Source organism: Moschus berezovskii, chromosome 2 (assembly GCF_049115385.1).
Source record: "Moschus berezovskii isolate FMDL1 chromosome 2, NW_MosBer_1.0, whole genome shotgun sequence".
NCBI lineage: Eukaryota > Metazoa > Chordata > Mammalia > Artiodactyla > Moschidae > Moschus > Moschus berezovskii.
In genome coordinates, this window is record NC_142461.1 from 45,893,061 (window position 1) to 45,920,814 (window position 27,754).

Sequence of the window (27,754 nt, forward strand, 5' to 3'; positions counted from 1 at the left end):
TGCCACTAGTTTTGTTTTGTTTTTAAAACGAACTCAATGAAAGACCATTCATTAACTCAAAACAACCAAGTCAAGGGTGGGAATCAGCTTCTTCGCACTACCAGTTTAGGAGCTAAAGATGCTCCTAAAGTTTCAGGAGCATCTTTTTCATCAGCAGCCATCAAAATCCCGCCCAATGCGATGTTTTGTTTGTTTTAAATTAAGGTCAGTGTGTTTGGCCAGGGTTGGTTAACCGAAAATGTTACCTCCAGGCTAAGAATCATTGGTATTCCGTCCAGTTTATTTAGGGAGGTAGATGAGCAAGGCCAGAAGTAGACAATAGAAGTACTTTGGCTCAGCCTTCAGAAACGCGCAAGGTGTCGGAGGCTGCGCTGTCAGTACGGTTCCAAATAGAGACTGGGCACCAGAAACTTTTCCTCAGAGGATGGGCTCGGGACCGAGGCACAAGGCCTATCTCGGTGCTGCGGTGATTAATTCATCTGTGCGACCACCACTAAAGCCCGCTCGCAGTCCTCCAGCCTCCTGGGAGCACCCCACCACTCGCCGCCCCTCGCTGCCCCCCACTACTTTTCCCGCGTCGCCTTTCCTCTTTTTCCTCTCCGACCTCACTGCGCGTAGCGGAAGTGACGCAAGGCGTAGCGGAAGTCCCTCCAGCAGCGGTGTTGTGCTGTCGGGTAGAGAGACGGATTTGTAAACCCCGGAGCGAGGTTCTACCTACCTGAGGCCGCTGGTGTGCGGAGACCCCCGGGGGAAGCCACCGTCACCATGTCTGACCAGGTACCGGTCTGGGAGCCATCCGATGGCGGTGGCCGAGGTCTTACTCTGCAGGTCTGCCTGCTACTCGGCTGGGGCCAGGGATGGAGGCGCGGGGGAGGGGAGCGCGAACTGGGGGAGGGGGCGGCCGGTGGGGACTGGGCTGGAGAGGGAGGGGAGTAGACTAGGGCAGGAGACGCCCGGGCCTGCCGCGGGCCTCTAGGAGCCACTCTGCCCCTCTCCGGGCTGGCTCATCACCCCTGTGCCCCAGCGCCTCTGGTCGCGGCCTCCCTCCAGTCGTCCTCGTTCTTTTCTCCGGGGCGGACCAGGTGCAGAGCCCAGTTTCCACTTTCCCAAGAGGGTCCCTGAGGATCCCGCCCGCCTGCCTCTCCGGAGGACTCACTGCAGAAGCAGGGCTCTAGGCCCCAGTTATGTAACGGGAGAGAATCCTTGCCCCGGAGGCTCTGTAGCCCTGAAAAGCGGGTGGACTCCACTCCTTGATTCTTGGTCTTTAGATAGTCGCGAAGTGGGACGTGGGGGCGGAGGGAGGGAGACGTTGTCTCGTGTTGCTGAGAACCTCGAAAGCTCCGCTTTCCATTTGGATTGCAGCTAGGCCGCCGCTGCTCTGCTCTGAGTCTTTCTCCGTGTGGGGGTGCAGAGCTGTCGCCTCTTTCCTTGTACTTTCCCATTTCTCACTCGGGATTGGTTCAGTAGCTCTCCAGTTGGAAGAGAGCACTCAGAATAACCAAGAAACAAAGTAGAACGAAACTGCTAGAGCTACAGAAAGCATTTCATCTGGGAGTTAACCTGAAGATCCTTTGAGGAAAAGGATAGGAAAATTTCGTGTGCGTGAAGCAGTTGCAGAACCTTTGCAGAAAGCTTCGTGTTGTAGCAGAGTGCCCCATCTCAGTGTTAATAGCGGGAATTTACTTGGGATTTGCATTCAATCGGGAGTGTTCGATTTTCCGTGGTGAGTTTTTCTTCCTCATTCATTTCCAGTTAACCTTGTTTGTGGCTGATGGCTTCGCTGGTGGCTCAGCGGTAAAGAATCAGCCTGCCAAGGCAGGAGACGCGGGTTTGAGCCCTGGGTCGGGAAGATCCCCTGAAGGAGGAAATGGCAACCCACTCCAGTATTCTTGCCGGAGAAATCCCATGGACAGAGGAGACTGGAGGGCTACAGTCCATGGGGTTGTAAAGTCGTACACGACTAAGCGACTAAACAACAAAATGTTTATGGCTAGTTTTTACTTTATAGGGTTTTTGTCTGGCCTTCGTTTTGTTTGCTTAGATGACTTTGACTTTTTAAAGTATTTTTGAACCTTTTGCTTGTTTAGTGATAGTTATTTAGAAAACTGTTTCTCATTCAACTCCACAGTGTACTTGAACTTTTTAAATTTAACACCCTATTCCCTCGGCTTTTAACCCAGTTCATTTTTGTGCCACTTGGTGAAAGCAGGTGACGCTTTTGTGGGTTTGTACTGTTGCCCAAAAGGTACATTTATAAGGTTAAACCATAATCTAGATTAGTTTTGAGTGGATCTTCTTACTAATAGTCTAGATTAACTCCCAAATTGATATGGGAATGGAGTTATAACTATCTCCCTAGGTAGTTGTTTACTTGATTTCCAGGGAGGAAAGAAAGGTGTAAATGCTTTATTTCATCAGCCTTTTATTTTGATGCTCAGAAGTGGCTAGAAAGTATGTTGAAATTTACTGTGTAGTCTGAGGAAAGAGCAGTGTACAGAAGGAATTATAAAGTAAATTGTAGAATGTATTGCTCCAGTTTCAATTCCAGCTATTTAAGAGAAACTTGAAGAGATAAAGGACCTGGGACACTAACAGGTAGCCAGAACTATTTTCACAATAATACTGGGACATTGTCTTTTTCACTCTCATTCTTTCATGAGTGTTTAGTGGGGTTTTCTAAAGATTGACATGACCTGGGATATCACGACAGATTGAAACATAGAGGCAGATGTGGAAATCCAGCTGGTTTCTATTAAGCCACACATTGAAGAGATTTGCAAAAATGCAGAACAGTGCCACTTTTCTTACTAATTTTGTTTTAAAAAAAAGTTTTCCTAAGATTGATGCTTTATTGCTACTTTCAAGAAACTGTATTTTATGTACACAGTACCATTTAATGAGGGTATCATCATATCCTTACAGGTGTTTCATATTGTTACTATTAAAATACTTTTCATAAGTAGCAGTGTGATTTATTATCCTAAAATGAATTATATGTTTATAAAACATATTTCAGATAAACCTCAGTAGATACAGCCAATGTAACAAAAGCTTTATGGAGTTCTAAATGATTTTTGAGAGGAATCGAGGAATCCTGAGACTATAAAGTTTAAGAACTGTTGCTCTGTGCTGATCAACCAATATCATTATTAATAATCAGGAGCCAGTACAATTTTAGTGTTGTAGTGCTAAGGATTTAAAGAGATAAGAAGCTGAACTCTTACCCTGATGAGGCTTATGAATGAGAATCCCAAGTTACTCCTGCGCCATACCAGCAGCGTGAGACTGGACCACAGTCCCCAGAAGACAGTCTTAATATCAACCGAGTTGTTTTAGAATAACGTATATTCTGAGGCACTTCTCAGAGGGTTTTTTGTCTGTGGTGAAGATACTGGAATTGAGCAATAATTTCAGGTTAAAATAGGTGGATGTTAAAGTCATGCAAAACTTGAATTGCTGTGTTCTGCATTGATTAATAGACATTGATTATTTTTGAAATTTGAGGTAAATAATTTCTCATAATTATAACAATGCTAGCATTGTCCAGTGGATCATTGTTGAATAATCCTCTAATACAGATTCTGAACCCGAGGATCATGAATCCTAAGGGCTGAAAATCCACTGAAATTTTATGGCAATCTGTGTTTTTTTTGCATGTGTATTTGTTTAGGGAGAAAAGATCCATAACTTTCATTAGGGGTACACAATCCCTCAAAAAGGTTAAGGAATAGCCTTTAACCAACAATAGAGATTGGATGGTGTGCTTACTTTTAGCCTGATTTCACCTTGCAGCAAAACTGAGCACAATATATAGACCCAGATGCCAGTGTCAGACTGGTAAAGATAATTTGTACAAATATTTTTCCTTCTTTCTTCTCTGTATTCACATTTATAGTGTTTCTTTTCCATGCTCAAATCATGAAAGACAACATGGATTTCAGCTCTTCAGTTCAGGTCTGTTCATTTGTAATAATTGGATGAGTGGTTTGGTTCAGATGCTAACTGGATCTGTTGTAGCAGGTTTACTCTCCATCCCAACCTCAGAGAGAGGAGGGGTGGAGAGGGAGACAGATAGTGATTGATTGAGCTCCTTTTATCTTTAGTCAAGGATTTGGAAGCCTTATGTAATTTCGGCTATCTACTGGTACCTAACAAACTTCTTCAAAACTTAATGGCTTAAAACAACAGTCTTGTTTTGCTCATAAATTTCAATTTTGGCAGGGCTCTGTGGTTTGGGCTCATCAGTGCTTCTTGATGTGTGGGGCCTCTGCTGGGATTGCTCATGTGACTGTGGACTGTAATGGATGGGTTCTTCATATAGTCTCAAGGCCTCTCTGAGTGGTCTTGTCATGTATTCTCTTCAGCACAGGGACCCCAGGATATTCAGACTTTTGGCAGCTCAGGGCTCACAATACAGTGTTCCAGAGAACCTCGGGTGGAATCCCCAAGCCTCCTAGAACCTAACTTTGGAAGTCACTTCTGCATTCTGTTTGTCAGGCAAATCGCTAAGTTCAACTTAAATTCAGGGGAAAGGCATTTATTTATTTCAATGGAGATATAATTGACATGTTAGTTTCAGGTTATACATTGTAACGATTTGTGTATATTGTGACATGATCCCCAGGGTAGGTCTAGTTAACATCCATCAACACACACAGTTACAAATTTTTCTTGTGTTAAGAGCTACTCTCAGCAACTTTCAAATACACACTACAGTGTTATTAACTATAGTCACCAAGGAAAAGACATCTAGATTCCATTTCTTAATGGGAAGAGTAACAAAGAATTTGCAGTTATCTTTAATCTGCCACACTAATTGTATTTCTTTTGTTAGGATAGCACTATTCCTTGCAGCATTATTTACATCTCCCTGTTTTTGGTGTTTGCTGATCTTCCTGTTAGCCTGAGATGGCAGAATAATATGATAAACTAGGTGTATATTGAAGTTCGTAATTATGTGTACTACTTACCTCGTAGAATAAATATGTTACACAGATGCTATGACTTGAGCATTTAGTTAATGATACATATGTTAAGTATTCCATGCCCCAGGAGAGGAATGATATATTCTGTCTTCTCCCTGACAGATAGATACATGAAGTGCTGCTAGTAGATGTTGCAAACCTATTGATTATAGTAAAACATTTCAAATAAAATGTGAACATTATTTAGTAGTATTTTTAAAACTGAGTGTGATTATTATGGTTAGAGTACTTATGAGTGTTAGTGCAGTAGTTCAGATTTCAAAACTAAAGCAGTTGTCAAATGTCTCTTGATACTCATTAGCCTCCCCCCCATACCAATTAGAATAATATTATATATTATAGCTTTTATATATAGTGTTACAATTGTTTAAGTGCCTTTCTCCATTACACTGTTTGCTTTCCAGGGTCAGGAATCAGGCTTTACTCACCCTTTTTTCCTGAAGTGCCAGCAGTAACTGAATACTTAGTAAAAGTTTTTAAAGGAATGAGTGGTAAGAGTCATTCATTTAACAAGTATTTATTGAATGTCAATGTGTTCCAGGCACCATTCTAAGCCCCAGGCACCATTCTAAGCCCCAGAACTGGAAGGTTGTCTTAAAAATATGAACCAGCAGGTATTATCCTCCTCCTCTTTCAATTCCCTTTATGTTTTGTTATTGCCGAAGGATTGTCATGCAGTAGTTTTCCTTTTATGATGTTTGCATACCTTCTTGGTCTTTACTTCTATTAGCAATAGAACTAGTAACTTTATCTCCAAAGTTGAATCATTTGCTTCTTCCAGGACATTGGGATTGTATGGATAATAATAATCCCACGTGGTTTGCAGGATCTTAGTTCCCTGAATAAGGCAGTAGGGGATTGAGCCCAGACCCAGGACAGTGGAAACGTCAAGTCCTAACCACTGGACCGCCAGGGAATTCCCCACGGATAATTTTCTCAGAGTCATGTTTGGTATTTCATTTTGGAATTTATTGAAATTGTGTGGTTCTTGTGTTTTTTTCTTTTTAGTAATTCTCTGATACTCTGCTTTAGAAAAGTCATGTGGGTAAGGTCGCACAGATCCTATTATTGAATACTTAGTCTTACAGTTTAAATTATTTTGAATTCCTATAACATGATTTTAGTTTATTTAAAGTTGTGTTGTCTTTGTTATATTTTATATTTTGACCATTCTTTTTGTATTTGATTGCCTTTACTGAGCTAGTGAGAATCTGAAGGAAAAGACCTGAAGAAAGGTAGGGTGGAGTTCTATTTGCTAGACCCACTGTTCTCAATAGCTAAGGCCAGATATTTTTAAATGTTTTACTGAAGATTAATACATATATGAAAAAATGTACATAAATGTACAGTTTGCTAAATTTTCACAAACTGATCACATCCATGCAGCCAGCACCCAGATTAAGAATGACTGTCCTGATTGTATGCGTGTGTCTGAGTGTGTGTGTTTCTCTGTTATGTCCGACTGTTTGTGACCCTATGGACTGTGGCCCACCAGGCTTCTCTATCCATGGGATTTCACAGGCAAGAATAATGGAGTGGGTTGCCATTTCCTCCCCTAAGTGGAATCATACAGTGTGTGCTTCTGTGTATGGCTTCTTTTGCTCAGCATTGTTTGGAAATTTGTCTGTATTATTGTGTGTAGTTTGTTGTTAAATCTCATTACTATGTTGCATTCCATTGTGTGACTATACCACAATTTACTTATCTCTTCTGCAGTTTGATACACACTGAGGTGGTTTTCTAGGAGCTGTTTTTTAACATAAGCCAAATGCTTCCCATTTAGACCACCTTCTATGTCAATTCGGATTGCTTCTGAACTAAATAACAGAAAATCTGATACATAGTAGGTTAAACAAGTATGCAGTTTGTTTTTCTAATGAAACAAGTCCAGACATAAGTAGTTCAGGGATGGTAAGACAGTTCCACTATGCCGTCTTACTCCTTTCGCCTTAGCAGATGTCTTCACTGAAAAGGTAATCTCCTTTTGGGCAAGGTCACTTTGTTTCTTTGTTCCAGGCAGGAGAAAGGAATGGAAAAAGGGAAAAAGTATGCCAAAAAGTATATACCAGGAAAAAGTATGTCGCTTTATATCTCCATGGCCGGCACCACATCACGTGGCCATGAGAGAAGCTTAGAATCCTCCCACCCACCCACCCCCCACTGGCAAATTTAGGAAGAAGGGGGACATGGATATTGGATAGGTAATTAACAATGTCTAACCCACTCCAGTGTTCTTGCCTGGAGAATCCCAGGGACCGGGGAACCTGGTGGGCTGCCGTCTATGGGGTCACACAGAGTCGGACACGACTGAAGTGACTTAGCAGCAGCAGCAGCCATACCTCTACATTTGCATGCTATACTTCTGGATAAAATGGAGACAGTTTGTTCTAGGCTTTGCATAGGTTCACAGTATGGCTGCAGAGAGTAGGGCATATACAACCAGTGGGATTTTCAGTTATAATTTTTACTTCTTGAAAAGTTGTCTGTGTTTGTCTGGTGTTAAACTGCAATTGTAGGGTTGAAAGTAAATTTACAGAAGTCCCAGTGTCTTGACAGGTTGACATAAACTTCCAAGTTATGGAGCTAAGTCTGGTCCATAACTTTATGGAGCTAAGTCTGGTCCATTTATTCCAAATGTCTAGTAGTGTCTCCTTAAGTTTGCACATAGGTAGCTTGAACTGGACATAGAACAACAGACTGGTTCCAAATAGGAAAAGGAGTACGTCAAGGTTGTATATTGTCATCCTGCTTATTTAACTTATATGCAGAGTACATCATGAGGAACACTGGGCTGGAAGAAGCACAAGCTGGAATCAAGATTGCCGGGAGAAATATCAACAACCTCAGATATGCAGATGACACCACCCTTATGGCAGAAAGTGAAGAGGAACTCAAAAGCCTCTTGGTGAAAGTGAAAGAGGAGAGTGAAAAAGTTGGCTTGAAGCTCAACATTCAGAAAACTAAGATCATGGCATCTGGCCCCATCACTTCATGGGAAATAGATGGGGAAACAGTGGAAACAGTATCAGACTTTACTTTTTTGGGCTCCAAAATCACTGTGGATGCTGATTGCAGCCATGAAATTAAAAGACGCTTGCTCCTTGGAAGGAAAGTTATGACCAACCTTGATAGTATATTAAAAAGCAGAGACATTACTTTGCCAACCAAGGTCCGTCTAGTCAAGGCAATGGTTTTTCCCGTGGTCATGTATGGATGTGAGAGTTGGACTGTGAAGAAAGCTGATCACCGAAGAATCGATGCTTTTGAACTGTGATGTTGAAGAAGACTCTTGAGAGTCCCTTGGACTGCAAGGAGATCCAACCAGTCCATTCTAGAGGAGATCAATCCTGGATGTTCATTGGAGGGACTGATGCTAAAGCTGAAGCTGCAATACTTTGGCCACCTCATGCGTCGAGTTGACTCACTGGAAAAGACTCTGATGCTGGGAAAGGTTGAGGGCGGGAGGAGAAGGGGACGACAGAGAATGAGATGGCTGGATGGCATCACCGACTCCGTGGACATGAGTTTTTTTTTTTTTTTTGGACATGAGTTTGAGTGTACTCCGGGAGTTGGTGATGGACAGGGAGGCCTGGCGTGCTGTGATTCATGGGGTCGCGGAGAGTCGGACACGACTGAGCGACTGAACTGAACTGAACTGAACTCCTTGGAAGGAAAGTTATGACCAAACCTAGATAGCATGTTAAAAAGCAGAGACATTACTTTGCCAACCAAGGTCCGTCTAGTCAAGGCTATGGTTTTTCCAGTGGTCATGTATGGATGTGAGAGTTGGACTGTGAAGAAAGCTGACCGCTGAGGAATTGATGCTTTTGGAGTCCCTTGGACTGCAAGGAGATCCAACCAGTCCATTCTAAAGGAGATCAGTCATGGGTATTCACTGGAAGGACTGATGCTAAAGCTGAAACTCCAATACTTTGGCCACCTCATGCAAAGAGCTGACTCACTAGAAAAGACTCTGATGCTGGGAGGGATTGGGCAGGAGGAGAAGGGGACGACAGAGAATGAGATGGCTGGATGGCATCACCGACTCGATGGACATGAGTTTGAGTGAACTCCGGGAGTTGGTGATGGACAGGGATACCTGGTGTGCTGTGATTCATGGGGTCACAAAGAGTCAGACACGATTGAGCGACTGAACTGAACTAAGCATGAGCTGAAACTGTATGAGTGTGTGCTTTTAGAATTGTGGTAAATCTGCTGAAGTATGAGGGAGATGACTTTATTGTAATTTGGGTTTCTGTATCTTTTAATAATGGGTGTAATTATTAGAATCATCCAGTTTAATCTTTTGTTGAGCTTTCTTTATTAGGAAATAAAATGAAATAAATGGACATATAGTAAGAACTACAGTTAAAGAAATTTTGGAAACTTTGAAGGCATTTTAAGTGATTTATTATGAAAAAATTTATTGTATATATAATTATACCCATATACCTATCTCTTGACCTATCTTATTTCATCTACATGATCCCACACCACTTCATAACATCATTTTGAAACTAGTCACAGACTTTGTATTATTTCATCCACAGATATTTCAATATATATCTCTAACAGAGATTTACTTTAGTTTTTTGGCCATGCCATGTGAGATCTTAGTTTCTGGACCAGTGATCAAACCTGTGCCCCCTGCATTGGGAGCTTGGATTCTTAACCACTGGACTGTCAGGGAAGTCACTCAATATGTGACTTTCTTTCTTTTAACATAACCAGAATACTGTTGTTGCACTTTTAAAATTGAACAGATTTGCTAATGTCATCAAATAAGAGTAAATGAAGTCTTTATTTTTGGTTTTCCTCAGAATCCCCCCTCTTTCAGAAGAATGAACAATCCTTGTACAACTGAAAGGGTCAGTTTAAGGCTGGGAGTAGTTAAGTGTGGTGCTCTTTCCCTGTGATTGAATTGTCAACATACGGATTGTCATAGAGATTTTTAGCAACGTTTTTGTTCTTTTGACTTTGAAATGGCACAATAAAATTCTTTTCTTGAATTTTGTGCATTTGTAAATGAGGATTGTTGTGTTTTGTGTCCTTTCCTGTCTTGTTCGTCTTGTCAGATCCAGCCATCTTCTATTTCTAGGCTGTTAACATTTATATCTTGGTAAGAAGAGTTGATAGTGCCTGGTGTCTGGTAAATTCTTTTCTACCATACTGGTTACCATGATTCAATCTCTAGATGACACAGACCTGAAAATTTAGAGGTTTCCAGTTCTTGCCTTTGATCTTGTACGTTCCTTTACTTTTCTTTACATTACCAGTTTCTTCTGCTCTGGGACTGTGTAACCTTCCCAGCCTAATCAGCCAGCCCTCTCTGGGATTCTCTTTTCTCTGATGACCTACTGTTCTGGGTCCAGTGCTGAATGCTTTCAGTGTTTTGTGACTAGTGTGCCATACCATTCTATATTGGCAGCTTCTTTTTTTTTTTTAAGCAGGGGAGAGAAGGAAAGAAGGCATACAAAAGACACTGAGATCGCTAGAGACAAACTTTGGCCTTTTTTCTGTACAAGATCTTCTCATTTTCCAGACTAGTTTGTTGAAGGAAAAAAAGCACATGAAAAGTTAGATGACTGCATTGGGCAAGCATGAGGCTATTAAACAAGTGGGTACAGATGGCATTGCTCTAGTGCTTCAGAGTTAGGAAGAGATTGCCAAAGTGGAGTGACTGAGGAAAGTGGCAGTATTTTTAGAAATTTCAAATTCTAGTGTTCACATGTTCTTGTGAAATTGAAGTGAATTACCTCTTCTTCCCAACTGTGAATATAAAAGCTGAAAGGATTTTGTTTGTATTGACTGCTGTGTACGGTAGACGTATGAAACATTAGTAAGATGTTGTGGTATGATACAGATGATAGTGCTGTCAACTTCATTCAGCCAACATTGAATAATTGCTTGGTGTCTGTCAGTATAGAGACTATAAAGATGAAAAACGTGGACCACCTCCTTGTAAACTTGTAGGAAAGTCAAGACATACAAAACTGTCACAGAAAATGTTAATTTAACAAGCATGTTGAGTATCTTTAAAATACTAGACACTGTACTTGATCAGAAATACAAAGAATAAGGCATGTCAGTAAGGAACTCAATCCTGTGGGAAACACAGGTATGCAGACATGTGGTTATAATAAAATTAAAGTAGGCAGTATGAGAACATTTAAGAGGGTGATCTGGGAAATGATTTTGTAGGAAGTGATGCTTGAGTGGCCTGCAAAGGGGAATAGGGTAAGAAAGGACATACCAAGCCGAGGTGAGTAACATGTACAGGGGTGGTGGAGGTAAGGTAGAGAGTGCCATGTTTAAGGAGTTGTAGATAGTTCATTGTGGCTGGAGCAAAGAATATCATTAACAGGAGAGGTAGGAGAATGAGGCTTGATTGTAGGCAGGGACCAGCACACGGAGGGCCAGTCTGTGTCAGCTAAGGAGTTTGAACTTAATCCTGAAGATTCTGCGCAGATCAGGGTGCGTCTTAGAGAAATGGCTCTGGTTGTAGTTGGGAAGAGTTAACTGGAGGGAGCTAGACTTGGGGCATCTGTTATGCCATGGTGGTATTGCTCATGAGCAGCAGTGACTGCCTGAAATAAGGCAGTGGGATAGAGGAGGAGAGTCACTGAGAGATATAGTTGTCAGGTTGGTGAATTACTAAGTGTGAGATTTAGGAGAGGAAGGTAGCCAGTGATGACTACTAAATTTCTGTTGTGTGCAGTTGAATGTGTGTTAAACATTTATTGTAATTGGGAATCCAGGAGGAGTTGTCGTCTTTTTTGGGTTTTGGTTTTCAGGAAGAGGAGCTAGAAGTAATGCACTCAGTTTTGGACACTTAAGTTGAGCTACCCATGGAGACATCCAGAGTGGAGATAAATGTTCAAGCTCTTGGATAAATTGAGTGAAACTCAGAAAAGTGGTCAGGTTATTGAGAATGGTTAATATCTGAGAGAGAGTTGGAATTGTAGGTCACCCAGGAAGACGATGGAGAAGGCAATGGCACCCCACTCCAGTGTTCTTGCCTGGAGAATCCCAGGGACGGGGGAGCCTGGTGGGCTGCCGTCTATGGGGTCGTACAAAGTCAGACACGACTGAAGCGACGCAGCAGCAGGAAGACGAAGAAAAAGAAGCTTAAAGACTTAGGACCCAGAGGAGCACCACCATTTAAAGAAGTGGTCAAGATGAGATGAGGGGCAATAGAATAGTAGAGGCCAAAGGTAGAGAGTTTGAAGGAGTCATCATTGTCTTTTGTTTAAAGATAAGACTTTAGATTGTCCTTTGGGTTTAGCAGTAAGAAGTTGAACTAGTAACCTTGGTGAAGTGTCAAGTGGAATGGTGGGGTATTATATAAACCTGATGGCAGTGCGTTGAGAGTAAAAGTGGAAATAGCAAATGCTGATGGGGAAACAGTGGCTGACTTTATTTTTCTGGGCTCCAAAATCACTGCGGATGGTGATTGCAGGCATGAAATTAAAAGACACTTGCTCCTTGGAAGGAAAGTTATGACCAACCTAGACAGCACAACCCCCTAGGCTGTAGTCCATGGGGTCGCGAAGAGTCAGACACGACTAAGCGAATTCACTTTCACTTTCATGCAGTGGAGAAGGAAATGGCAACCCACTCCAGTGTTCTTGCCTGGAGAATCCCAGGGACAGAAGAGCCTGGTAGGCTGCGGTCTATGGGTCGCACAGAGTTGGACACGACTGAAGTGACTTAGGAGCAGCAGCAGACAGCACATTAAAAAGCAGAGACATTACTTTGCCAAAAAAGGTCCGTCTAGTCAAGGTTCTGGTTTTTCCAGTGGTTATGTATGGATGTGAGAGTTGGACTATAAAGATAGCTGAGCACCGAAGAATTGATGCTTTTGAACTGTGGTGTTGGAGAAGACTCTTGGGAGTCCCTTGGACTGCAAAGAGATCCAACCAGTCCATCGTAAAGGAGATCAGTCCTGGGTGTTTTTTGGAAGAACTGATGTTGAAGCTGAAATTCCAATACTTTGGCCACCTGATGAGAAGGGTTGACTCATTTGAAAAGACCCTGATGCTGGGAAAAATTGAGGGTAGGAGGAGAAGGGGATGACAGAGGATGAGATGGTTGGATGGCATCACCGACTCAGTGGACATGGGTTTGGGTGGACTCCGGGAGTTGGTGATGGGCAGGGAGGCCTGGTGTGCTGCGGTTCATGGGGTCGCAAAGAGTTGGACACAACTGAGCAACTGAACTGAACTTATAAGAAGTCTGAAGAAAAATATGAGGACAACTTGAGATGATGGTAAAGGGAGAATGTTTTTAAATTGAGAATAAATGCCTTTTAAAGGATATGAATACACTGCCAATAGGAGCATTAAAGGAAAATATTAATCCCAGTTGGATAGTTGAGGGGAGATGTGGTTCCCAGAAGAGTTCTTTTACATACTGGGCTTCCGATGATGGGTTTCCCTGAGATGGTTTCAAGAGAGGTTATGGTAAAGGGAGGATGTGTATTACAGGTAAAGGAAACAAGGACAGCAAAGGGCTGAAGATGGAAGTTTATAAACATGTTCAGGGAACAGCACAGAGTCCAATTTAACCAAATCCTTGGGTTGTAAAGAAAGTGGTGAGAGAAAAATGGGAGTTAAGGCTGGTACTGGAGGAACTGAATGCCATGTTGTGGACTTTTCTCTAGGCCTTAAAGTACTGGGAGCTATTAATACTTTCTGATGGGGTAGTTATACAGTCAGGGGGGGGCTTCCCAGGTGGCGCTAATGGTAAAGAACCTGCCTGGCAATATAGGAGACACAAGAGACGCAGGTTCAATTCCTGGGTTGGAAAGATCCTTTGGAGAAGGGAATGGCAACCTACTCCAGTATTCTTGCCTGGAGAATCCCATGGACAGAGGAGCCTGGCGGGCTTCATATGATCCAAGGGGTCGTAAAGAGTTGGACACGACTTGGAGTGCATGCAAACAAACATACAGTCAGAGAAGCTATGCTTTGGAAAGAATTTTGAAGCAGTGTGGAGGATGGATTGGAGAAGAGGGAAGAACTCTTTTGTTCTGAGTATCCTCTGTCTAGGAAACACTGGAGCACAGTCAGTCCCATTGTGCTGATGTATTGCTGATCCTCTGGGAGGGGGATGTTTTCTTCCTTGTGGAAATGCAGGTAAAGCTTCTTAACATACCTTCTCTCAGTTAAAGAGGACTCAGGGCTTCTTTGCTCTTTATTGCCTTTCACTGCATGGAATAAATTGTCCTTGTCCTCTCTCAGTACTTAAAGGAAGAAGGAATTGTTTACTTTGAATATAAATTCAGAGGAATGTGGTTGTGGGAGTGTTTAAAGACAGTCTTCTACTTTTCAGGTGAAATATTGTCTCACTAAAGAAGGTTAATTTTGCCAGCTGCCATAAAATGCAGTAGTCAGCAAATGTTGAAAGTACTGCAGAATGATAAACAGGCAAGAATTCATACTAATGAAGTCAGTTCTGTTATCTAAGCATTTTCCTGGACTCTAGCCTGTATCTTAAATTTAAAAGCTACTTCTAGTTTAATATATTTTGTTAAATTTTGAATGTTAAAGAGTTTGTTAGTTTTCAGTTACTAACTGAATGTACTCGAGTCAAAACATGAAATAAACAGGTAATGGCCCCTGTTACTTCTGAATTACAGAAGTATTGTGTATTCTTAAAAGAATATTCTGATTGTATGTTCTTAAGTATACAGAATTCTTATTGTATATTCTTAAGTAAGTTGGTTGTATTCTTACCAAAGGGCTTCCCTGGGGCTTAGTGGTAAAGAATCCACCTGCCAATGCAGGAGACTCGGGTTCGATCCCTGGATGAGGAAGATCTGGAGAAGGAAATGGCAACCCACTCCAGTATTCTTGTCTGGAAAATCCACGGGAAGAGAGCCACAGTCCATGGGTTTGCAAAGAGTCAGACATGACTTAGTGGCTAAACAACAACAGTTCTTACCAAGAGTAGATTAGCAGCTTGAAATTAGTATGAATAATAAAGAAGTATATATTTAAATAAGTGAATGATATGGTTGCCAAACTAAGGTAAAGTGCATGGGAAAGCTATTTTTATCACACCATTAAGTAAAATTTACCAAGCTATCCTTTTACTAAAAGTGGCTTACCTTTCTTAATACTTCATGGCAAAGTTGTTTCAACTAGTTTATTCTAACTTCATTTTCTTATGGTATAATTTGTAAGAGGGTTATACTCTTCTTCTGTCTTCCAATTTTGTTTGCTCTTTCCTATTACTGTTTACCCTACTTGGGCTTTTTTCTTATTCCAGTTTAATTCTCCTGATTTTTTTTCACCCAAGCCTAATCTTTTGAAATTGGATATATTGCTTCAGATAGTCTAAAATAATAACTGATATAAAATGATTTGTTTTGACTCGAGTACATTAAGCCAATACTTTGCTGTTTGATTTTCCTTCCTAAAAAGACTTTCCTTATGTTAATATGATTAATTTATATTTCTTAGTACAGTTTTGTAATTGGGGTAATTAATTTCTCCCAATAAGTTGTAAGAAAATAATCTTGGATTCAAAATGTTTGGTCAAGGATTCCTGGAGGAAGAACTTCCTCTGACTGATAGTAGTTGACTGTAAGATAATGGTTTCCAGGTTGTTCCTTTGCCCAGAAGCATTAGTACCACCTGGTAATTAGTCAGAAGTGCATATTATAGCCCTACGCGAGACCTACTGAATAAAAAGCTGGGTATGAGACCCAGCTGCCTTTTTTCAAGTCCTTCCAGTGATTCTGATGCATGGTGAAGTTTTAGAACCTTTACTGTAGGATTATAATAAAAGAGATTTATTTCTTGATTTTTAGTGAACTGTTGTTTGAGAGAGTAATTGACTTAGAACCTTTTTTGCTTGATTGACTGGTAGAGAAAATAAATGCTTGCTGTATTTTTAGTTGCAAATTTTGTACCCTAAGAGTAATGGATGAGTAATTAAAATAGCACATAGAAACTTTTATATTTATATGTACTTTCAGGAAGCAAAACCTTCAACCGAGGACTTGGGGGATAAGAAGGAAGGAGAATATATTAAACTCAAAGTCATTGGACAGGTGAGTTTCATTATTTTTCTCCTTTGACTCTGGAATGTGTGAATGATTTCTGAAACAGAAAAAATGATTCAACTAAGGCAAGTTATTGAAAAGTGGAGTTTTGTTTACTGTATATGCATCTGTTAGAGGTAGGAGAGGGTGATGCTGTATTTTTAAATTGCTTCACTAGGCAACTTATCACTTTAATTTCTTCTAGTAGAACTTTTTCTTGTTTAGCATGCTTCAGTGGCAAATACAGTGGCTACTATTAAGTGATAATGCTAGAGGCCTTACACAAAAGGGCCTCTCAGGCCTTTTCCTGATCCCTTTCTCTCTCGACACCTTGTTTCTCCAGACTCTGATCTTTATCTTACTGACCCTTGTTGAGATGCTGCTGCTGCTAAGTCGCTTCAGTCGTGTCCGACTCTGTGCGATCCCATAGACGGTAGCCCACCAGGCTCCCCCGTCTCTGGGATTCTCCAGGCAAGAACACTGGAGTGGGTTGCCATTTCCTTCTCCGTTTGAGATGCTAATAGATAATAAAGGTTAGCTGGAGATTAGTGGAGGAATGAATCTTCATAGTTGTTTTTTTAAGGAACAGAAGTACACTCTCACCATGGAAGTGTGAGAGTACCATTTTCCCACATTCTCTGAAACATGGGATATTATTATACCAATCTTTCAGTTTTGGGCCAGTGTGATAATATTGCTTTGAATATTCTTTATAATTTTTGTGTGGATATGTTTTCAATTCTCTGTATATGTAGGAGTGCAATTGTTGGGTCTAATATAGTAGTAACTTTGTTTAACCTTTTGAGGAGCCTTCAAACAGCTTTAGCAGTGGCTGCGCCATTTTATACATTATTCTTACTGACAATAAATGAAGGTTTGATATTTTACATTTTACCCAGTATTTGTTGTTCTTTTTTTAAAATATGTATATATATAGTCATCCTAGTGAGTGTGAAGTGGTATCTCATTGTGTTTTTGATTTGTATTTCCCTGATGGTTAATGATGGATATCTTTTCCTGTTCTTATTGGCCATTTGCACATCTTTAGAGAAATGTGTCTATGCAGATCTTTTGTCCATTTTTAGATTGGATTATTTGTCTTTATTTTTGAGTTGTATTAACTTTTCACATGTATTTTGGATATTAGATCCTTACCAGTTAGAAGGTTTGCAGATGTTTTCTCCCATCTTTGGGTTGTCTTTTCACTTTCTGGGCTGTGTCCTTTGCACAAACAGTTTTTGATTTCACTGAATTGAATTTATCTTTTAAATTTTTGGCTGTGCTGGGTCTTTGTTCTTTGCACAGGCCGTCTCTAGCTGCAGCGAGTGGGGGCCTCTCTGTGGTGCGTGGGCTTCCCATTGCAGTGGCTTCTCTTGTTGTGGAGCATGGGCTCTGGGCACTCAGGCTCAGAGTTCCTGGGCTCTAGAGCACAGGCTCAGTAGTTGTGGCACACGGGCTTGGTTGCTCCTTGGCATGTGGAATCTCCCCAGACCAGAGATCGAACCTGTGTCTCCTGCATTGGCAGGCAGATTGTTAACCACTGGACCACCAAGGAAATCCCTATTTTTTTTTCTGTTTTTGCTGTGATTTTAGTGTCATGTATAAGAAGCTATTACTTCAGTCAGGGTCACGAAAATTCACATCTATAGATTCTTTTAAAGTTTTTATGGTTTTAGCTCTTGCGTTAAGTTTTTGATCATTTTGAGTACTTTTTGCATGCTTTTAGTATGGGTTTGAAGGAGAGTCCAACTTCTTTTGCATATGGCTATCTGTTTTTCCCAGAACATTGATTGAAAGTTCTATTTTTTTCCCATTGAATTGCTTGGCATCTTTGTTAAAAGCTGTTGACCGTAGATATATATGGATTTATTTCTGGACTCTCAACTTTATTCTGTTGATTTATAGGCATACTTTAGAAATATTAAGGATTTGGTTCCAGGCCACTGCAATAAAGTGAATCACATGGATCTTTTGTTTCCCAGTGCATATGAAAGTTATGTTTATACTATAATGTGGTTTAAATGTATAATAGTGTTACGTTTGAAAAAAAACAATGTACACACCTTAATTAAAAAAATGCTTTATTGCTGAAAACTACTAACCATCATCTGAGCCTTCAGTGAGCTTTTTTTGCTGGGGTAGGATTTGAATTACTGAGAGAATTACCAAATTACCGATTACCAAAGTGTGACACAGAGACCTGAAGTGAGCAAACACCATTGGAAAAATGGTGCTCGTAGACTTGCTGAATGCAAGTTTGTTACAAACTTTCAATCTGTAAAAAACTCTGTACCTGCAAAATTCAATAAAGAGAGCACAGGGACTTCCTTGGTGGTCCAATGGCTAAGACTCTGTGCTGCCAGTGCAGGGGGCACAGGTTCATTTCTTGGTCAGGGAACTGGGGATCCCATATGCTGCAACTGAAGATCCTGTGTGCCACAACAAATCTGGCATAGCCAAGTAAATAAATATATATATAAAAAAAATAGAGTGTAGTAAAGTAGGTATGCTTGTGTGTGTTTCTCCTGTGCCATGGATTACCTTTTTAACAATTACTGATTTGTAGGAATTCTTTATATTTACTTAATTTTTCTTGTCTGCTATATATGTTGTGAATATTTTCTTCAGAGTCTCTTACTGATAGGTAGTTTATGTTTTTATTAAGTTGGATTTATCAATCTCCTTTTTTTTTTTTTTAATGGTTTCTGAGTTAAAATCTTGCTTTAAAGTAAGGATTTACTAATGCCAAAATTAGGAAAAAAGTCTTTCCTAAAGAAGAGGAGAAGATACTAAAAAATTTTCTAATGTTAGCTCTTTAATCATCTGGAAATGATTTTAGCTTTGGAGTAAGGTATTGCTCTAGAAATTTTGTCTGTTCCTGGAATTATCCACAGGATGAGAATTTATTTTTATTATTATTTTTAAAGAAAATTTGGCTATACCATACAGCATGCAGGATCTTAGTTCCCCAACCAGGGATCAGACCCAGTCCTGGCAGTGAAAGCACCAAGTCCTTTCCATTGGACTGACTGCCAGGGAATTCCTTTTTTTTTTTTAATAATTATAAACAAAACATGCAACTTCCGCTAATATGTATCTATGAATGTGTTATGTAATCATTAGAATTGGCTTTGAAATTTTTACAGTGTGCAAATGCCAATATTTTTTTCTGATGGTTGCCTGATAGTTTACTTGACAGTTTCGGTAGAAGAAAATTATCTGTGGCCCCATATTTCAATTTGAGTGACTTAGGTTATTCATTTTACTCATGCCAGAGAAACCAGACTCTGTGTGGTGACTTTTTATGGCAGGAAGAATTGTCTCAGTCTGCTGTTTTACGGTATATGTCTCTCTTATAGCTTTTGACCATCTTTAATGACATTTCAGTTATAGGGGGTGCTTTTTATTCTGAGTTGCCTTTGGGAATTTGTGATAGTTTAGATTTTTATTTTGAAAATAGAATAGATAGTTGTATGTTTTTGTATGTAGTATATGTGTAATTAAATAATTTGTTTCAGGCAAAGCAAGTAACTTACACAAAGAGTGATAATCCTTTTCCTCTTATCTCCTTAGGATAGCAGTGAGATTCACTTCAAAGTGAAAATGACGACACATCTCAAGAAACTCAAAGAATCATACTGTCAAAGACAGGTCTGTATATTGTAGTATTAAATTCAGTGCTTTATATATCAAAAATTTTTCTTTTAAGAAAGCTTGTCAAAAGAAAAGTAATCTTTTGGGAATTCTCTGGTGGTCTAGTATTTAGGACTTTGCAAGAAGAAAAAGAGATCATTTAGGTGTTGGGATAAGGAAAATAGTGGGCTTTCTTGGTGGCTCAGATAGTAGAGAATCTGCCTGCAAGGCAGGAGACCTAGATTCTATCCCTGCAGGGTCAGGAAAATCCCCTGGAGAAGGGACTGGCTACCCACTCTAGTGTTAGGATAAATGAGCCAATAAACATCTTTTTTTTTTTTTTTTTGCTGTGCTGCGTGGCCTGTGGGATCCTAATGCCTGAACCAAGGATCAAACCTATGCCCTTGGCAGTAAAAGTTCAGTCCTCACCACTGGACTGCCAGGGAATTCCCTGTTTCTGTTTTTGATGTTAATTGTTAAGCTCAGTAAAGTCTTATTAATTGGAGCCCAACTAGCTCACATTTGTAATAATATTGCTGGGAACTAAAACTGGAAATGAATGTGTATTAACTGCACTGTGCTAATAGGTACTTAGATACATTGTCATTTACTCTTCACAGTAACTCCAAAGAAAATACATAGTCTTTTACCTCATCTGTAGACAATAGAGTTGATTATTGAGGAGAAACAGTGCAAAAGTGGAAACTAAACTGATTCAGAATTGAAATTGCTGTGCTGTGCTTAGTCACTCAGTTGTGTCTGACACATTGTGACCCCATGGACTATAGCCCACCAGGCTCCTCTGTCCACGGAATTTTCCAGGCAAGAATACTGGAGTGGGTTGCCATGCCTTCCTCCAGGGGATCTTCCCAACCCAGGGATCAAACCCAGGTTTCCTGCATTTCAGGTGAATTCTTTACCAGTTGAGCTTACCAGGGAAGCCCTAAGGTGCCAGGGGAGATAATATAACATCAAGTTGGAATAATTTTTAACTTTATTTTTTATGCTTCAGAGTTTATAGTCTTTAGAAAAGGTTTCTATACTCAGTTCACAAAGGCTTGATAATTCTTTTCCTTATATTTGCTGATACACACTCAGTGGGACACTTAATTTTTCTGAAGTATGGAATTCTTACCCAACAAGAGAGACTGAATCATCTTTCCATTTTGATATTATAGACTTGCTTCTGTAGAAACTTTGACTGCAATATAAGATACTTACTTTTTGAAAGATTCTGTATTTAAAATCAAAGAATATTTTGTCCTTGAAGTTATGTTTATTAGTTAATATAACCCTGGAAATAATTTAAAAGTAGAGAATTTCCTGGTGGTTCAGTACTTCGGGCTTTGCAGTTTGACTGCTGAGGCACAGGTTCGATCCCTGGTCAGGGAACTGAGAAAAAGTTTAAAACCACCTCCAGGGTAAGTTTGCACGGTCTTGTATATATAAGTGTAGTACATATTGGGAAGATAGTGTGAGTTTTTTATGATTTTTTGGGGTAATATTTAAACATGGCGGAAATCTTAACACATTAGTTTTTGAGCAGAACTTTCTGATACTTGTGGACTAAATGAATGATTCTTGATTTATACTTGTTAGTGAAGTTACTTCTCTTTAAATGAGCCATCTATTCTCTTTTAGCTATTTCTGTGGAATAAGTGATCAGAAAAATATATTTTAATACCTTTTGTGATACTTACAGTGCTATAAATGCCATCACAGGTTTGCTGTAGTTTATGTGGCTTGCTACTGTGCTTTCCCAAATTTCTGTGATTTAGTCTGTTTAAAACCAATTTTGCTTGTACAGTTAGCTGTACAAGTAGCTGGTGCTCATCCAATATCTGAATTTATTTTTATGTTAGCCTGTAGATTTGAGAAGAAACTATATAGAATAGTGGTTAAGAATGCACAGGGTTAGGAACAGATTTGGCCTTCAGTTCTTGATTAGCTTGTGTGTCCTCTCTATACCTTAGATTCTCTAGCTGTAAATGAAGACAGGGTGATAATACTTACCTTTTAGGGCTATTGTGATGAAAAATTTATGATTATGTATATAAAATATTTGGTATCAGGAGTACCTAGCAAATAGTTTTTACTCAGTTAATGATGATGATAGAATTAGCTGTCTAGTTTTATGTTCTACACATTCTGTTGAAGCTTTCATATTTGCTTTTTGTGCATCAAAGTTTCTGTTGTCTCTTCTAAGATTTGTATTTGTACATTTTCTGTCTTTTTAGGGAGTTCCCATGAATTCACTCAGGTTTCTCTTTGAAGGTCAGAGAATTGCTGATAATCACACTCCAAAAGAAGTGAGTATAATTTCTTCTTTGAATTCAAGACATATTTTGAATTTTGCATTGTATGATGTGGTTCGCTGGTACCATTAAACTTCCCTTTTCTTGAATATTCTCTGAGTTAAGTGATATATTATTTGTCAGAGAGAAAAAGAGTCTTTTGGGTTGAATTTCCCTTTTAGTGCCTTCAAATGTGCCAGTAAAAAGAGGTGAAAAGTGGGGATTGAGTACTTAAATGGTTATAAGGCACATACTGTGCCTTTTTAAGGATGCACAGATGGTTCTCACATTTGGCAGCTTTCGGGTACGTTTTCATGGTGATAGTGACCTTCAGAATTCGATTTTGACCTTTGGCCCATTTTGAGAACTTAATATAGAAGCTTAGTATATATTTTTGGCTGTGTCATTTTGGGTTATGTTTTTTAATGCTTCTGTGCCTTCATTTGTTTTATTGAATATATTGTTTTATTTCTCTGTTTATATATTCCACCCTCTCTACCGTCATTCTCACTCCCACCCCCAGATATCTGAAAATAATAAAATGTGAGAAGAAGAGCGTGTGTGTATTTACATTTATACAGATTCCCCTCCTCCAAATACAAAATAACATTTCTGATATTTCTGATAGTGGGAACGATGTATGGTTAGTATTAGCTTTTTTATTTGAAAACATTTCAAACTTATTGAGTGATTGAGACTAGTATAATATTCTCCTGTATAACCTTTCCCATAGATTCTTCATTTATTCACGTTGTGCTGTGTTTATCATTCTCTCTGTATGTACAGATTATCACTACTGGTGGACCATTTGATATTAATTTGCAGATGATATGGCTCTTTACCCCTCAGTATTTCAGTGTTATTGTTCTCCTAAGAGTCACAGTTAAATTATATAATTTAGGTGATTTAACCTTGATACAATGCTGTAATTTAATATACAATCAAAATAATGTGATTTTGCAGTTTGTCTCAGTAAGGTCCTTTATAGCTCACCTGCCTTTTTTTTTTTTAACTTAACCTGGGATCTCATCCAGGATATGCATTCTAACTGGTTATCATGCCTCTTAGCTTCCTTTTCATGTGAAACAGTTACTCAATCTTCGTTTTTCATTATACTGTTGTCGTTCAGTCGCAAAGTTGTGTCCAACTCTTTGTGGCCCTGTGTACACAACAGTCTTGCAGCACACCAGTCTTCCCGGTCTTTCACCATCTCCCGGAGTTTGCTCAAATTCATGTCCATTGGGTTGATGATGCCATCCAACTATCTTGTCTTCTGAGGTCCCCTTCTCCTCCTGCCTTCAGTCTTTCCCGGAATCAGGGTCTTTTCCAGTGAACAGCTCTTTGCATCAGGTGGCCAAAGTGTTGGAGCTTCAGCTTCAACATCAGTCCTTCCAATGAATATTCAGGGTTGATTTCTTTAGGACTGACTGATTCATTACACTGACGTTTTTAAAAAGAATTCAGGCCAACTGTATTTTAGATTGTCCTTCATGTAAAGTAATTAGCTTCCAATTAAATTAATTTAAAAAAAAGAGAATGTCCTTCAGTTGGGGTTTGTCTGCTGTTTCCTCATGATTAGATTCAGGTTTGAACATTTGGTAGGAGCAACACTGAGTAAAGCTGTGAAATTCCAAGTGCATCATGTCAGGAATTATATGATGTCCATGTGTTACTATGGGTAATACTAATTTTGGTCACTTAGTTAAGATGGTAACTGCCAGATATTTTATCCATTGTATCATTTTATCCACTGTATCATTGTATCAATTTGTCCAAGTTATTTTGTAATTAATAAGTAATTTGTAGGGAGATACTTTGTATGAGTGATGTTCTTTAGTGGGAACCCCTTCAAATTGGCATCTGTTCTTTTTGATATCCCTCCATCTTTTTAAAAAGTTTTTATTTTGTGATGATTTTCAAATTACAGAAAAGTTGCAAGAATGGTGCAAAAAATTGTACTCTCTTCTACCTAGATTTACCAGTTTTTAACGTTTTGTTACCTGTTCTTTATTATTCGCCTCCCCCTCATATGTGTGTGCATGTGTCTCATCTGAACCATTTGGGAGTAGGTTGCGTACCCCATGGCCATTTACTAAATATTTTAGTGTGTATTTCTTAAAAACAAGTGTTTTCTTTTACAGAACCGAAGTACTGTTATTAAAATTCAGGACACTTAATACTGTTAGAATACTATTTTGTCATTTGTCCCAATTTCCCCTTTTATGATAAGTTTTCTCCCTTATCACAGGATCCAGTTCAGTATGAACACATGGTGACTCAGCTGGTAAAGAATCCGCCTGCAGTGTGGGAGACCTGGGTTCAATCTCTGGGTTAGGAAGATCCTCTGGAGAAGGGAATGGCAACCTACTCCAGTATTCTTGCCTGGAGAATCCCATGGACAGGAAGGAGCCTGGTGGGCTATCGTCCATGGGGTCGCAAAGAGTGGGACACGACTGAGCGACTTGCATTTTCACTTTAATTATCTTTAACTTCGTCAGCCTGTCTTTGTCTTCATGAAATACAAACCAGTTATTTTCCAGAAAGTCTCTCAATTTGCCCTGTTCTGTTAACTCATGACTAGATTTGGATCATGTGTGTTTGGCTGGATTACTATGTAAATGGTGATGTGTCTTTCTCAGACTGTAATACCTGGAATATCTGAAGTCCTTTATCACTGGGTTTAACAGTTACCTTTTTTTTTTTTCCTGTGTAGTTAACCATTTTTCCTGTTGTAATTGAGTAATATATGGGCACATATTTTGAAACTATGTGACTATCCTTTTTCTCATCTAACTTTCCCCTGTAGGTTTAGTATCCAGCTAGTTTCTTGAGTACTTCCTTACTGTCTGGCACACGATATTCCAAACTCACTTTATTAACTTGTCTTAACTTGGCTAAGGCACAGGTATAGGGAGGCCTGGCATGTTGGCAGTCCATGGGGTTGCAGAGTCAGACTTAGTGACTGAACAACAAAAGCTTGGCATAATCTCAGCAACACAGAAGGTTATTTAATACATTTTAGTGACACCTCCCTTACTATCATTAAAAGATTTACCTTTTTAGAAGAATGATGGGGCAGTGGGAGAGAGTAGGTATTTAGGGAGTGACCTCTTTGTACTGTTGTTTATTTTGTACTGTTATTTATTTATCCTTATCTGCTAATATACTTCTTAAAGCTGATGGCTTCATATTCACCATAGTTTTAAGGACATATGCTACCTTTCCAATTTAAAGGTTCCTTGTAATGTTTGGAATTCTAGTCCTTGCAGTGTTTACCAGGCTGTGTGTGCAATTAAAATTAAATTTTAATAGCATCTTTAATTAATAATTATTTTAACATTGATATGTTTTATCACAGTCAAGATATTTGTGACACCAGAACCAATTAATCACTTAAAAAATTCTAAATCCACTTATTTTTAGATTTCTTTGCATATTTTAATTTTCACATTTTGTAATTCTGCACAAAATGGTCCTGTATAAAATATAGAACTTGTCTTATTAGAGATGACTTGAACTTTCCTTTGAACTATAATTTTTCATTTGCTTTTGTGATTCACTGTAGTTCATTGGAAACAGTGCTGATTTTTGTTTTCAGTCTGCCTGTTTCAGTGTTCTTTAACCCTGGCTGCACACCAGAATCAACAGATTTTGCAGTTCTTTATAAGCTTCATTGAGGCTTCTGTGGGTTTCTATGCAACACCAGCCCCCTTCTGTACACTTTTATTTTGTAAATAAAGAATACTTGTAGTTAAAAATAAAAATATTAAAAAACCAAACTACCAAAGTACATAAAATGGAAAATACACTCTAGATATCTCTGCATTCCCATTTCTCAGAGGCAACCATTATTAATAATGTCTTTAAGAAAAACATTCCAGAATACTTCACACATAACTGCGTGTATTTTGCTTAATGTTCTGTAAAAGGCATTTAAAAGGGTCTTTTTTTTTCCTTTTCTGTAAGAATTGAAAATTGGCCTGAAAAATCAAGCTGATAGAATTGAAGTGTCAAAAGTAGATGTATAGTAACTCTTCGTTGAGAGTGGTCACTGTCAAAGAAAATAATAGTTAAATTCTAGAAGGAATTGTAGATAACAAACCGAACTACTTAGAAATGAACCTTTAGACAGTATTTTTCTAGGCAAAACACACATATATTTCAAGTGAAGTCAGGTTTTTTGAAAGAGAAGAAAGAGATTTATCAAGTAATTACATTTGGAAGTAAAATGATTTTTAGAAAATATGGCATCGAACTATTACTTAAACTATTCTATACATGTTTCATTAGATTTAAAACTCCTTTAAGGTACTTTTCAGAAACACTTAAATTTTACATGGTGAATAAACTGGGAAGTAAAGTTGGCTCAGCAAAGTAACATGAATGATTTCATATCGACATTTCAGAAGAAAAAAAGAATATACCTCTCTGTTCTTTGGCTTAAAGGAAACCAGGTTGTTAGTTTCAGAACAGGATAACTATGGATTATTTTTGTATCTTTTTTGCACAGTTGCCACATAATTGCAGCCAGTTAAAAAAAATAGTACTTTTATATTCTACTACTAACACTTTTCTTTCCTCTTACAGCTGGGAATGGAGGAAGAAGATGTGATTGAAGTTTATCAGGAACAAACAGGGGGTCATTCAACGGTTTAGATATTCTTTTTATTTTTTTTCTTTCCCCTTAATCCTTTTTTATTTTTAAAAATAGTTCTTTTGTAATGTGGTGTTCAAAACAGAGTTGAAAACTGGCACCCCATCTCTTTAAAACATCTGGTAATTTGAATTCTAGTGCCCATTATTCATTATTGTTTCTTTTCATTGTGCTGATTTTTGGTGATCAAACCTCAGCCCCCTTCATATCACTGTCTCCTTTTTAAAAATTACATGTGTGCATAGAAAGCCCGCCTTTTCCAGGACTGTGCATTTGTAGGCTTGTGATAAATAAGATCAACTAATGCAAGTGTTCCTAATGACTTTCCAATTGGCCCTGAAGTTCTATCATGTGATTGCTTCACTCCTGGACTATGACTTTCAGTGGGAGATGGAAGTTTTTTGGAAAACAGAACTGTGGAAAAATGACCTTTCCTTAACTTGAAGCTACTTTTAAAATCTGAGGGTCTGGACCAAAAGAAGAGAAATATCCAGTTGGAGTCAAAATGACAGAGAATAATGACTAACTCCAAAGATGGCTTCACTGAAGAGAAAGCATTTTAAGATGAAAGAAAAATCTTGTCAGAAGATCCCAGAAAAGATTTAATTTTCATTAGCAGTTAAAATTATTCATGCAGAAGTGTATACAACAGAACACTGCTCTTTTTGACTTTATTTGTACTTTTTGGCCTGGGATATGGGTTTTAAATGGACAGTGTCTGTACCAGCTTCATTAAAATAAACAAAATATTTGTAAAAACTGTACCCATGTTTATTTTATTTTTAATTGTACAGAAAGAAAAATTGCTTAAAATATAAGGTTTTTTGCATCATACTGGAAATTATTGTGCATACATGGTACAGAATTTTTTCCAGATTGTGCGATGATGATCATGACTTTGAAGCACTGAAAGTTACTGAAGTGCCTTCAGAATTAAGGATTTAATTAAGGTAACAATACCTTCTTAAATACTCACTGTTGTTTTTTTAAAAAACTTGATATTCCTGTATGGTGCATTTATATGACACAGTTACCCAGTATGTTGAATAAATGGGCACGCCAAAAATTCTTAATTGATATTGAAAATTTCAGTTTTTTCCCTTAACAATTTTCAAAATGTTTTCTATAGTTGAGGTTG

At 38.9% G+C, this 27,754-nt stretch overlaps 1 protein-coding gene across 1 annotated transcript; it reads left to right on the top strand.

Annotated features, from left to right (window-relative positions):
* The first annotated feature begins 633 nt into the window (after positions 1-633).
* SUMO1 (small ubiquitin like modifier 1) lies at positions 634-27,380 on the top strand. Its single transcript, XM_055397524.1, has 5 exons — positions 634-777; positions 15,970-16,044; positions 19,609-19,686; positions 21,906-21,977; positions 26,550-27,380. The coding sequence occupies exons 1-5, from the start codon at positions 766-768 to the stop codon at positions 26,616-26,618; spliced, it is 306 nt and encodes a 101-aa protein (XP_055253499.1). The 5' UTR covers positions 634-765; the 3' UTR covers positions 26,619-27,380.
* The last annotated feature ends 374 nt before the right edge of the window (positions 27,381-27,754 follow it).